Source organism: Amblyomma mixtum, chromosome 1 (assembly GCF_055824585.1).
Source record: "Amblyomma mixtum isolate Tamu chromosome 1, ASM5582458v1, whole genome shotgun sequence".
NCBI lineage: Eukaryota > Metazoa > Arthropoda > Arachnida > Ixodida > Ixodidae > Amblyomma > Amblyomma mixtum.
In genome coordinates this window covers 315,446,964-315,460,212 of record NC_143012.1, presented here as the reverse complement: position 1 = coordinate 315,460,212, position 13,249 = coordinate 315,446,964, and the positions used below count along the sequence as shown (strand labels likewise).

At 48.0% G+C, this 13,249-nt stretch overlaps 1 protein-coding gene across 1 annotated transcript in view; it reads right to left on the bottom strand.

Moving 5' to 3' along the window:
• Positions 1–13,249, bottom strand: part of gig (TSC complex subunit tuberin) — a 44,147-nt gene that overhangs the window by 21,768 nt on the left and 9,130 nt on the right. The window contains exons 10-20 of the mRNA XM_089567044.1: positions 12,762–12,902; positions 11,541–11,717; positions 10,808–10,966; positions 10,554–10,631; positions 8,157–8,386; positions 5,757–5,853; positions 4,964–5,086; positions 3,951–4,354; positions 2,715–2,817; positions 1,856–2,150; positions 672–843 (exon numbers count right to left, since the gene is read on the bottom strand). Coding sequence (XP_089423170.1) covers positions 672–843; positions 1,856–2,150; positions 2,715–2,817; positions 3,951–4,354; positions 4,964–5,086; positions 5,757–5,853; positions 8,157–8,386; positions 10,554–10,631; positions 10,808–10,966; positions 11,541–11,717; positions 12,762–12,902 — 1,979 coding nt within the window. The remainder of the gene's footprint in view (positions 1–671; positions 844–1,855; positions 2,151–2,714; positions 2,818–3,950; positions 4,355–4,963; positions 5,087–5,756; positions 5,854–8,156; positions 8,387–10,553; positions 10,632–10,807; positions 10,967–11,540; positions 11,718–12,761; positions 12,903–13,249) is intronic.

Genomic DNA, 13,249 nt, shown 5'->3' with positions numbered 1-13,249 from the left:
ACAGCGCCAATGTTGCGAGTAAGTGCTGGCACGCAGCCTAAAGTAAACTCCGTCTGCCAAAAACAGATTTGCATAAATTCTGCACACGAATTTTGTTCCTTTTTGGATGATACGAATTTCAAATTATACAAATATTTTTCGTGACCTCACGAGATTCGTATGAACGAGATTCTACTGTAATCTCATCTCCCTTCCCAACTGCGTGTACCTCCCCTAGCTACATTTTCCTTTCCTTGAAGTCAACTTGGTTACCACCAAGGAACTGTTCACTGCTTAACATGTCCCGTCCAGGTCAACTTTAGCCTCCTGATTTCTGCCAGGACATCATTAACCCATCATCATCACCCTGACCATGCCCACTTATCTCTTCAATTAACCTGGTCCTATGGCAGCTGTGGCCATATTACCCTTGCAAACTTTTTAATCTCATCTACCCACCTAACTTTCTGCCACACCCGCTATGCTTGCCTTCTCTTGGAATCCTGTCTATTACTCTTAATGGTCATCGGCTACCTTGCCTTTGCATTACATACCAACCCACGTGTTTCTTAATCTATGATGCTCTTCTCTTCTGTCCCAAGGTTTTCCCTCTCATTTTCCTTTCCACAGCGCATTCAAGGTGAGTCAGAATTCAGGACCGCCTCTTTGTGAGCAAAGGTAGCCAGACCCACCCACGCCGCTCAAGGCTCAGGTCATCCTGAGTGGCTGGTGGGTGACGTGGCCCTGATGTGCGCCCCATCGCCTCCGACTGATGCCGCCGCCGCTGCTGTTGCTGCTGCTGCTGCTGTTGCGGTTGTGGGGGCTCCTGGTGCATGCCCAGCTCCTCCCTGGGCACAGGTGCCACTGGCCAGAAAACGAGACAACAAATTCACCACAGAAGCCAACAGGACGTGCATGACGAAACAAACTACCACAGCTGGAAGCCAAACTTGCAGTAAATGCACAAGCTTTCCTGCCATTGGGAAACATACTTTGCTGCTGCAGAAGTACATAATACTACCAAATGAAGAATAATCATAAAGACGACATTTGGGCTTTCACAACTCAAGGCAACCTCTGTTCAAGCCTACTAGTTCAAGCAGTACTGTGGCATGCCAGTCTTCTTTCAAGTGCGCCAACCTTCTAAATGCAAAAGAAAACAGGTGCTCCTACACCTACCCGCCGCGGTGGCTCAGTGGTAAGGCGCTCGCCTACCGAGCCAAAGTACCTGGTTTCAACAGACCGCAAGAGGCTGTGCTGTGCAATGTGAGTCACATTAAAGATCCCCAGGTGGTCGAAATTATTCTGAGACCTCCACTACAGCACCTCTTCCTCTCTTTCTTGTTTCATTCCTACCTTCCTCCCTTCCCTTACAGCACCCTCAGGCATGTGAGACAGATACTGCAGCATTTCCTTTCCTCAAAAACCAATTTTTTTTTGTTCCTACACCTGCTCTAATAGCACAGGGTGCAAGAAAACATTCTTGCTGTTATTTTTACATCTAGCTGTGTTAAAAAAGAAGGAATTCGAGACTTGGGTGCCAAATGCAGAAAACCTCAGCTCAAATACTGCCACCAGCTACAATGATTGATAAGCAGTAACCACAACATCCCATACCTTCCTCAGGTCATGTTCAAGCTTTGATAACCAGGAGATGAGAGGTGAGAGCTGCAGGCTACACCACTATCAATCCACTGTAAACCATTACTAACTCAACATAATTAAGATCTTGCGATAAACAAAACTCCGAGATAAGCAAGGTTACCAAGGTTTCCAGTTGACCAAAAATTCAGGCCTCCTAACTCGGCCTATTTTGCAATGCACACACCACTGCAAACAGAGCAAATGCGATATCAGCCGAGCAGAGTGGCAGCACCTGGTTCCTGGCAGAAGAGGGCGCAGCGGTCACAGAGGCCCAAGCGTGCCGGGCGGCCTGCGCAGCCGCTGGTGGTTATGGTAACCAAACGGTGCCCGGGCAGCAGCCAGCTCTGAGCCCTGCCTTGCTCCAGCAGGAAAAGAGCTGCACCCGACCGCCGCGGCTGTGACCCGCAGCTTCCAAAGCTGCACTGGGCCACCAGGTCACCCAGAGTGGCCAGCAGCTCTTCTTGGAGCCGCACCATTGATGCGTCCCGCCTCTCCTCCTCTGCTGGCTCCAGCTGGGAGCGCAGGGTCTGAAACACATATACCAGGCAAACAGCGAACAAAACTAAGAAATGGCTTGAGGGCTGGAGACATTCTAATGGTACGAAAACATGATGCAATAGCACAGTTCCAGATTTCTTGCCACTCAATGGTACAAAAAAATGATGCAATAGCACAGTTCCAGATTTCTTGCCACTCAATGGTACAAAAAAAATGATGCAATAGCACAGTTCCACATTTCTTGCCCCCCCCCCCCCCCCCCTTTTTGTGGAGTGAGGGGAGAGATAAAACACGAGTAGCATTTATCCTGACTACTTCTTGTTTTCTAGTCCTTTGTTTTCTCACTTGCCCCATTGAATGACACCAACTTGCCCAACATACAGTACTACTAAATCAATATTCTTAGCACACAGCAAGTCAAAGTCTGCAGCATGCATTGCTGCAGTAAGCAGTTCAGTCACCATTGTTCAGGCCATTTTGAAATGCACGGAGAATGCAGTGGACATAACATCAATCGTAAATTTTAATTTGGCATACGCGCAAATACAAAGCCACGTCTGAACTACTGCGAGGTGGCTGTAAGTGACGCTTGCCTTCATGATGAATGGTGCGAGGTCCTTGCGGAATGCGACACGGCACTTGAGGAACCACAGCGCCACCAGGTGGTGGGCAAGGGCCACCACAACGTCATTGAACCTGCATGCAAGACAGGGCAGTGGCAATTCAGGAGCTGCCAAAGATAGCGCGAAGTCGAATCAAACACGCTGTTTTTGTTCATTTCCACACACAGTTGGGGAGTAATTAACATCCACCTTAACACAGCCAAACCAGAAGCTTCGTAGTTGAAGCAAAATTCGTCCTGGTACAAGAATCGAGCCCAGGAACACCATCTGTTTAGGGCAGTCACTCTACCAACTAAGCTGACCACAGTAACTAGCAGGTTGTAGGGCAAAGCCAAATCAAAAATAACTCAAAGAAGGAATGGTGTCAGTCCATTGCATTTCTGGGCAACCCCCAAGGTGAAGTAGATTTCATTTAGGGAATAATTGCAGCAGAACACCATTGTTACATTTCCAGGTGCTGTGTTTTCGAGAGCCAGTCCTGTCCAAGCTTCCATACAAAACCCATGCACTAAAAACATATGCCCCGACTTTGTCTGCCCCATGCACATCCTCCCTCTTCACTGCTGCCTCACATCTGCCAAGGCAGAAGGAGAGCCACCACAGGGTATTCAGGGCACTCTACACATGTGATCAATCATGACAGCCATAAAGCCCCACTTTAAAGGAAAAAAAAGAAAGAAGAGGCAGACGATGATGTACATCTTTTTCATGTGCACTTGACAGCTACTATGTATCCAGGCTATTATCTGCAGTCCCATGCAAAACGTAACAGCAGGGTTCTACTGTGCTCATTAGCACATTAGCTACTGTGCTCATTAGCCCTTCACTACGGTGTCCCTCACAGCCTGAGCCGCTTCGGGACGTTAAACCCCATAAACCAAACCCTTTCATAATTATGGTGCTTTGACGCAATTGAACATCATTATATGATGGTATACCTCAATAACCATATAAATAGCATAGCTCCACATGGCAAGTTTTTGGCTGCAGCTCCATTTCAATTGAAACTCAAAAACATTGAGGAAAATATCTTAATAACCCATAAGAAATTACCCAACTAGGTTTCAGATACTTTCCTATAACATAGAAACTAACTACCTTTAATTACATTTACCTTTAATTTAATTTTGACCACATCACAACCGGAGACAGGGCCACAAAGGCCAACAGCACACCATCAGCAACCAAGAAAGAGGACTCTCCTACCTAGCTGGGTTCGTGTAGGGCAGGGCAATAGCGAACACCCGGCGGTACTCGTCAGTCGTAAAGCTGGCATACAGCTGGGGCACGCGGATCAGGCACGCCAGGAACTCGAGCACGGGCAACGCAATTGCCATGGTGGGCGAAAGCTGGGCGAGCCGCTGCAGCAGCTCAGGAAGCAGCTTGGCCATGGCCAGCTGCAGCTCCAGAGCAGCCAGGGCCAGAGCCCGCAAGCAGAGCGCTACTGCAGGCTTGCACATGAGGCCCAACTCGAGGACTTGCAGCAGCCAGCGTGGTGACTGTGCGTCCCGCTCGGAACGGTACAGCACCAATGCACTGGCCACCGGGTACAACAGGGCCTCGCCACCGTGGTTGCGCACTTTGTCCAACCACTTCCGGTCTCCTGCCGCCTGCGAAAAAAAAAGAAAAGAGTAAGGGGCGCTAGAATTTGCTTCATAAAAGATGCTGCCAGAAGCTCTGTGCAAAGCTCTTCAGAGCTCAGTCCTTTCATGTGTTTCCAATCGGCAAAGGAGCAAGATATCTGTCAGGGTTCAATCAGAAGTCAGCATCGTAATCCAAAGCGCCCATTGAAACACACTCTTTGAATTTGCAGACCAAGAAAACTTGCTCCAGATTGCCAATTGGAATACGTCATTAGATATGCTTTGCCCAAATGAAAAAAACAGCAAGCAGAGAGATACTGTTCTAAGATGATGTGGCTGAGAAGTTTACATAACATCCTCTATCAGAATTTAAATCATATTAGCAACTCTGTTAGCACACCATAAAGAAGAAATAAAATCATACATCAACGACACGAGAAAAAAAGATTCTAGCTGTGTATTATGAGGGCGCACTAGGACTGTTCATTGACAACAAAAAAAAAATGTGCCAAAATGCTAAATCAAGATTAACAGCTTTTAACAGACACCAGCTGAAGCATTTTACTACAAGTGACAGCACAAAAGGAGTCCCAGGGGATTCTCCAGGTGTTGACACAGCCAGTGGCTACTACTCACATGGCTGATCAGCCAGCTGGAGAGGCGACGCAGGGAGAGCTGGCCACACAGCACCACTGCCCGGTCTCGCAGCAGCCCTGGGAGTCCACGTAGTAGTGCACTTAACACAGCCCCGTCGGTCTCCTGCAAAACGGGGCCCTCTCATTGTAGACACGCTTCCCGACACATCGGAAGCACGTCATTAGGTGCTTTGCAGGCCTACAGGGCATGAGCTACTGGAATGCAACAGCTAAGGTTCTCGCAGGTTTCTTTTGGCCCTGCGAGGAATATGCATCTAATGCAATAGTTAGCATCCTGATCAAACAACTACAGGTGCATACTTCAAGAGAAGGAAAAAAAAATAAAAATAAACTGGCAGAAAGTGCACAACCACACTAGAAGTATATCTAAATAACAATGAAACTGGCGTTGTACACAATTTCAGCAACCTATTTTATCTAAACTGCAGAGCCTGAATTTTAAGGGCAATCCATAGAACCGAAACACATTTAGAATTACTACCTGACTCTTTTGTTTCCTCAAAAATAGATTAAAAATGGAGGGAAACACTTCGAGCACTAGGGTGCTTCAATTCACATTAATACGGTGCCATTTATTTTTCGCATGGTCTCAGAAGTGTGGCACAGCTTTGCGTCCCCTCGTGTCAAGAAGCTCTAATTTGAAATGGAGTGAAGTATGGTAAGGAGAGATGAGAAGGAATTTTAATGCTGTGGATTTTGTGCTCACATCCGAAGGTACATCAATCTTTCAATGCATCGGGATCCACCACAGCATGACCTAACAAAGAGCTTACCTCTCGCAGGCAGCACAGCAGGGCCTCCAGGGGCTCTCGAAAACAGAGCTGCTGCGTAGCTGCTACACTTCCCGCACTGCCACATGGGCTGCTTTCCCTGCACACACACGCATGTAAACCCATCATTACAAAAGTTTCTGATACTTTAAATAATGTGTGCCAAGTGCGAAGCTTGCATCGCAAGAGAAGTACTGTATTTACTCGCATAATAGGCGCACTTTTTTTCCAGAAAATCCGGCTCAAAGTTCGGGGTGCGCCTATTACGCGGGGTAAAATTTCCGGAAATTTTTCGACTCGCAAAATTGAACATACCGCATAAACGCACTCGTGTACGGGCCGCACCCCGTTTTCCAGAAGAAAATATTTAAAAAAAAAACGTAAGGGCCGCACCAGAACTTTCCACGACCCACGCGGGAATAGCCTTTGAAATGCACGCGTCGAGGCCTCCGCGATCAGCTCCGGCTGCGCGCAACGGGCGCTTGATCGCGGAGGCCACACATGCGCAAAGGAGCTTCCAGACACCGCCCACGAAGGGCGCCCAAGGCCAAGCTTATCATCATCATCAATGTTTTCTTCCGCCGCGAGCGTTCACTATCTATATCGCCATCAGCATCACCAGCTCCAGGTTTTTTTTTTGTTGCTATCAAGAGCCGGGATCTGCGGTAGCGTGTAGTTCATCGTGGTTTGTGGCTTTGCCGCCGAGCGTTGCTGTTTTAGCTCGACGGGCAAGCACCTTAATAGCTACACGGCTGGGAGTTTGCTCTCGAACACGGCAAGCGTGCGGCAGGTCGGAAACTCGACGTGGCCGAGAAGTGCGGCAGTTGCGTCTGTGGCGTGCCTAAATTTTCGTCCGTGACTCCAGGCGCCAAGGTTTTCGCAGGCCTAAGTTGGGAACGTTTCCGGTTGGAGATGAAACTTTCCAAACAGACATTTAAAGTGAGCATCCCTGAAAACTGAGTGCGGCTGTTCTACACGATGTCGTTGTACGTGCTGTGGGTCCACAGCAGCTGCGACGGCAGCAGCACTAGTGAGGACCAGTAGTCAGTTCAGCAAAAACTTTGTTAAAATAAAGATTGGGGGTGGGAGGCGGCGAGGCGTCGGCTTGCAATCGTGTAAATACAGTATTGATCACAGTGCCAAGTTCGGGGTGCACCTATTATGCACGGAAATAAGAACATCTGACTTTTCGCGACCAAACTAGGGGTGCGCCTATTATGCGAGTGCGCCTATTATACGAGTAAATACGGTACAGCGCGAACATCCCACACGTGGCAGTACCCCCCAGACTGGCCCGCTGGCCACACAAGGTTGGCGCAGCTAGAAACATTATCAACATATGCAACCAGCCAAAAGGTAGTTCTTCTCTAGGGTATAACATGCTTCATTTAAGCATCGGGCAAAATATTATTATATTTGCAATACTGCTAAGTCCTACCAAAGGAGTTCTGGTTTGGTTTGGTTTATGGGGTTTAACTTCCCAAAGTGACTCAGGCTATGAGGGACGGTAGAAGAACGGCAGATTGGGCGAGTTGGTGTTCCATGGTGACAAGTACATATAAACAGCGCTAAACAACAGGACGAGATGGAGGAGTAGACAAACACGGCGCTGATACACGGCGCTGATAGCACTGTTTATATGTACTTGTCACCATGAGGGACGCCATTGTGAAGGGCACCGGAAATTTCGACCACCTGGGGTTAACGTGCACTGACATCGCACAGTACACGGGCCTCTGGAATTTCTCCTCCAAAGAAATTCTAGCCGCCGCAGCCGGGATCGAACCTGTGTCTTTCGAGTCAGCAGCCGAGCATCATAACCACTAAGCCACCGCTGCGGCTATCAAAGAAGTTCAGGCAGAGTGGGATTTAGATCATAACACAACAACGTCATCAACTCTTAACACATCAACAACATATTCAGAAAGTCCAAAATCAACAGGGCAAAAAACGAAGATGAAAGGGGAGAAAAACACAGGACAAGCTTTTTCTCTCCTTTTGTCTTCGTTTTTTGCGCTGCTACGTTTGAATATGTCTCACCAGCTCGCCCGCCTAGCTAGTTCGCTATATTCAGAAAATATAATTTCCTTATCGCACTTCTCACAACCTTGGCATCATTTCTTTTAAACCACTGGCTCGTGTTAGTGAAGGTACCCTAACATATTTTTCCGTTTCATCAAAGCCCTCACCTGAGAACACAGCACCTGTGAAATCTGCTGCTTCCATCCTTGAACTAGCATTACTTAGTCCCACTTAAACTCCCATCTACTGCCACAAATTCCCCAAATGTTTTCGCAGCTGCGTACATCAGGAAACTTGTGCAGTTTGAATTTTGATGCATGAAGTCACAGAAAGCTTGCAATAAGGATAAGGCACCAGGCTAGGGTGGCTGTCCCCACCCACCTGAAGGTGCAGGTGAGCTGCCCGCTGAAGGTGACCAGCCCCGTGGCTGCATCGCACAGGCCCACCTGGTACAGGGGGCTTGTGCGCAGGGCCACCAGCGTCTGCACCAGGCGCAGACGCACTGGGGCCAGCTCAGCAGGCGGGCCTTCCTTGCACTGCTTGCTCAGGTGCTGTGCGAGCAGCTGCAGCGCCGCCACTGCGGTCGAGGGCTGCCCGTCGTGCACGTGAGCCTACAACAGTCAAGTTGCAACCACAAAGGGCAACATTCAAGCACAATTTTCAAAGACAAAATCAGGCAAAGTGAGGCCAAACTGTCACACCACTAAACCAAGGGGTCTCAAACTGAGTTGCATAGAGTGAACTTCTTAAGTTCACTCTGAAGGGTTCTGAAGTTGTCGCTTCAGAAATGAGAAGGAAAGTGTATATTCCTGTTTCTGAAGTGGTAGCTTCAGTACCCTATTACCGTATTTACTCGCATAATAGGCGCAGTTTTTTTCCAGAAAATCCGGCTCAAAGTTCGGGGTGCGCCTATTACGCGGGGTAAAATTTCCGGAAATTTTTCGAGTCTCAAAATTGAACGCACCGCGTAAACGAACTCGTGTACGGGCCGCACCCCGTTTTCCCGAAGAAAATATTTAAAAAAAAGAGATCCGTTTAAGGGCCGCACCGAAACTTTCCACGACCCACGCGGGAATAGCCTTCGGAATGCACGCGCCGTGGCCTCTGCAATCGGCTCCGGCTGCGCGCAACGGGCGCTTGATCGTGGAGGCCACACACGCGCACAGGAGCTTCCAGACGCCACCCACGGAGGGCGCCCGAGGTAGAGCTTATCATCATCATCAACGTTTTCCTCTGCCGCGAGCTTTCGCTATCTATATCGCCATCAGCATCTCCAGCTCGTTTTTGTTTTGTTTTGTTTTTTTGTTGCTGTCAAGTGCCGGGATCTGCGGTAGCGCGATAGTTCATCGTGGTTTATGGCTTTCCCGCTGAGCGTTGCTGTTTTAGCTCGACGGCCAAGCACCTTAACAGCTACACGGCTGGGAGTTTGCTCTCGAACACGGCTAGCGTGCGGCAGGTCGGAAAATACGACGTGGCCGAGAAGTGCGGCAGTTGCGAATGCGGCGTCCCTAAATTTTCGTACGCTACTCCAAGCGCCGAGGTTTTCGCAGGCCTAAGTCGGGAACGTTTCCGGCTGGAGATGAAGCTTTCCAAACGGACGTTTAAAGTGAGCATCCCTGAAAACTGTGTGCGGCTGTTCTACGCGATGTCGTTGTACGTGCTGTGGGTCCGCAGCAGGACTAGTAGTCAGTTCAGCAAAAACTTTGTTAAAATAAAGATTGGGGAGCGGGGGGTGGCGAGGTGTCGGCTTGCAATCGTGTAAATACAGTATTGATCACAGTGCCAAGTTCGGGGTGCGCCTTTTATGCGCGGAAATAAAAAAAATCTGATTTTTCGCGCCAAACTAGGGGTGCGCCTATTATGCGAGTGCGCCTGTTATGCGAGTAAATACGGTACTCAAGTTCCATGAGAGCCAGGATGATAATTTTACCCTTATTGTATTCCTTGGTGTCAAGAGAACCCAATGGCATACATTTCAGCGAGTTTCCTGCAGCAAATTTTTTTCAAAACTCTCCACAAAATACTTGGATAAAAAGTGCACAAGTGCTCAAGGAATTGTTTTACTTGAAATTAAATGACATATCTAGAATCAGCGCACAAAAATACATGTGTCCTGAAAATTTCATAACTATGACTAAATTAATAAAATTTTCTTTTCAAGACCAGAGTCCCCCCTTAAATACGTGCATTTACCACATTTACTTTAGGACTAAGAATACTTTGATTGCTTTATAACAGGCTGTTTCACGACACAGCCACCCATTATTGATTGCATCTGAGCAATTTTAAAGGGCCATGAATCTTATGCTTGCTTTTGCATTCCATGTTAAACAGGAAGACAGACGCTGATGCATCCAGGATTTATCAGCGCATTTTGAATCCCGCCAGGGTTCCATAAAGCTAAAAATACCGAGAATCCTTACATTAAACCAAACTCCCAAAACAAGGTTAAAAATATTTTTCTCTAAGTGGTTATCAAATTTGTGCATTCAATGCTGTAAGGCATCTTACAGCATTTAAACCACAGAGCAGAAGTTCAGTGCATGAGAAAGTTGGGTGATAGAAGAAGACAGCTACGAAAATTCACCAAGGATACACAGGATGTAAGATGTTCAAATCTAGTTTTCTCCGCACAGTGCAACTTGCTATTAGCTGCCTGTTCCGAGCCTTTCCATGCAAACATTCTGAGCCTACAAATGCTGCCAGTAGCAAGACTCCCTTGGTCTTTCACCTCCGGCTTTGGAAGCAGTACAGTTCAGGTGAACCCATTCAACTTGCCTGAAAAAGGCGACAGAGCCCTTCAACAGCTGCCTCCAGTGCCAGAAGCTCGTCAGCCTGCCATCCTCTTGCCAGCACCTGCACACCCGGGCAATCGAAGAGAAGCTTTCAGAACAACGAGAGCTCGCAAGCCCTCTTCACTCTGGCATGAACCACAGTGTCAATGCTGTAGTTGTAGTAAGTGCTCATGCAAGGAACCCTCATCCCACCTCTGGGGGGCCCAAGAAGAAATAAAATATTTCAATCAATCAAACCTTCCCGAGCCGGTCAAGCAGATCGGTTGTGTGCTGAGCAGACAGGTCGTCCCGCAGCAACACATCGGCCAGCAGACGCACAGCTCGTGCGGCCACAGCAGGCTCCATCTCCAATGGTGACACGTGCGGCAGCAGCACCTGCTCGGCCAGCTCGTCCGCCTGAAAGGAGGATGCCAGCCATGCTATCATGTGCTGATCCCTACTCAGCAGCAGTCATCAGGATCTATCACCTCAGCCTTGCAGCCAATCCTAATTGACTTAAAAGGCAAGCAAAGAAATACCGCTGCGATATTCTTTCAGAAAGACAATCTCAGCCATATAGTACTTGGTCATTTTTTTCTATCACTACATGCATGTCTTTGTGGCACTTTTATAGCGCTAGGCATTAGCAGTTTGTTTCGCGGTTTCACTTAGTAGATCATTTGTCCGTAATTATGTGGCCACTCTGACCACTGCAACACAAAAAATTGGAGGGGACACATAAAGCTCCGCCTGTTGTCAGGACACATTTTATTGCACAGCCGGAAGTCACACCATCGTGCACACCTCATCACACTGGTGTCCTTCACGTACCGCAGTTCACGCACCAACCGCGCGTGTGCCATACTGGTCTGTACACACCATGGCCGTGTTCCACACGCACCACACACTCCGAACACACCCTGTTAGTATCCCACTGTGATGCCTCATGGCACCACCCACAGTGGCCCTTACAAGGAAAACCGTGCTTCACCTGACAGAGATGCCGGTGGCTGGCCAGCAGGTCAAGCAGGTACAGCCGCACCGCCAGTGTACCCATCTCGGGGTCTAAGAAGCGCTCCAGAAGATCTGCCATCTGGCTTGCCCAGTGCAGAGGGCACAGTTCTGCCTGCCGTGCCCGGAACTCCACCAGCCTCAGCAAGGATGCCTCCTGCAGTAGTCCACCGGTGCCACATGTTATGACGCACTTCAAGAGCCCACAGTTAAGGTCAAAAATTATAGACGATCAATGCGATTCATGAGGCAAAGTATACGCTAGCATCAGTGTTCCCTCTCGATGAACCTGTCACTGCCACTGATGGGTTTAGACTTTTGGTTGCAAAAACCATATGCACGGTATTTCTAGCGCCTATTTTAGTTAAAAAAATTGAAGGTTCACACTTCACAGAGTCCAAAATATCAGTCATGAATGTGTACCCGTTCCTGTGAGGTGCGTGACGGTGTCTCAATGAAGTCAAAAATATCGCACAAGCTTCAATTATTTGAGTCCAAGAAATTGGTCAGCTACTGTATTTCTTCATAACATAAATTCCTACAAAAGCCTTGGGGGTGGGGAATCAAAAATGTTGGCTGCGAGCATGGTCCGTGATACATGAAACGTACAGGCATTTCTTACAATTCGGATAACAGCAACCTGCAAACTGTAACCTAATAACACAAGCTACTAGGTTACAGTGGGGAATCGAAAAGGTTGGCTGCGAGCATGGTCCGTGATACATGAAACGTACAGGCATTTCTTACAATTCGGATAACAGCAGCCTGCAAACTGTAACCTAATAACACAAGCTACTAGGTTGCAGTGGGGAATCGAAAAGGTTGGCTGCGAGCATGGTCCGTGATACATGAAACGTACAGGCATTTCTTACAGTTCGGATAACAGCAACCTGCAAACTGTAACCTAGTAGCACAAGCTGCTCTTCCATGTTTACGGACCTTTTTGAGATTTCTAGTAAAGCGAGTGTGAACTTCGGGGGCCATACCGCCCCCCCACGTCCGACTGTTCACTATTCAAATTCTCTAGTATTGAGATTACAGGCTTGAAAGTAGAACTGAATAACTTGATACATATTATACAAATTTAGCTCAAATCTCAAATATTTACACACTGCAAGTTCTCAGTGGTGAAAACACAAGGAATTTCTCTGAGCGGACATCCACACAAAGCTGTCACAATCACCACTGACAAAACACGTACGGGGCGCAGGGGGGCTGCCTGGTCGACCAGCTCAAAGAGGCGCGTGGCATCACCCTGGAAAGAGCCCTGGTCATGGGACACCTCCACACGTGTGAGCAGTTCGTGGGCCATTTGCTGCAGCTGCCGTCCCCCTGGCTGGCCCTGCACAAAATTCAAGAGCAAAATATATCAACTTGCCATACAATGCCTCGCAGTAAAACACACCATTCACAATGACCAGTTCCAGCACATGCAGTACAGCCAAAAGTCTATATAGTGAACAGGTAAAAAAAAATCCTAAAATAGATACGGCCAAAATTTTTATAGGAAATTTCACCAAAAACACATGCAAGAGCAGCGCGGTTTAGCAAGTGAAGGAATGCCAATTCTGGTGATCCTTACTAAAGAAACAAGAAAACTTTGAAGTTTTATCGCCATTTCGAAGATACTTGCGATGACTGCAGAGGCTACAAAGAACTAAGCACCAGTTGAGTTGGTTTATAAGGTTT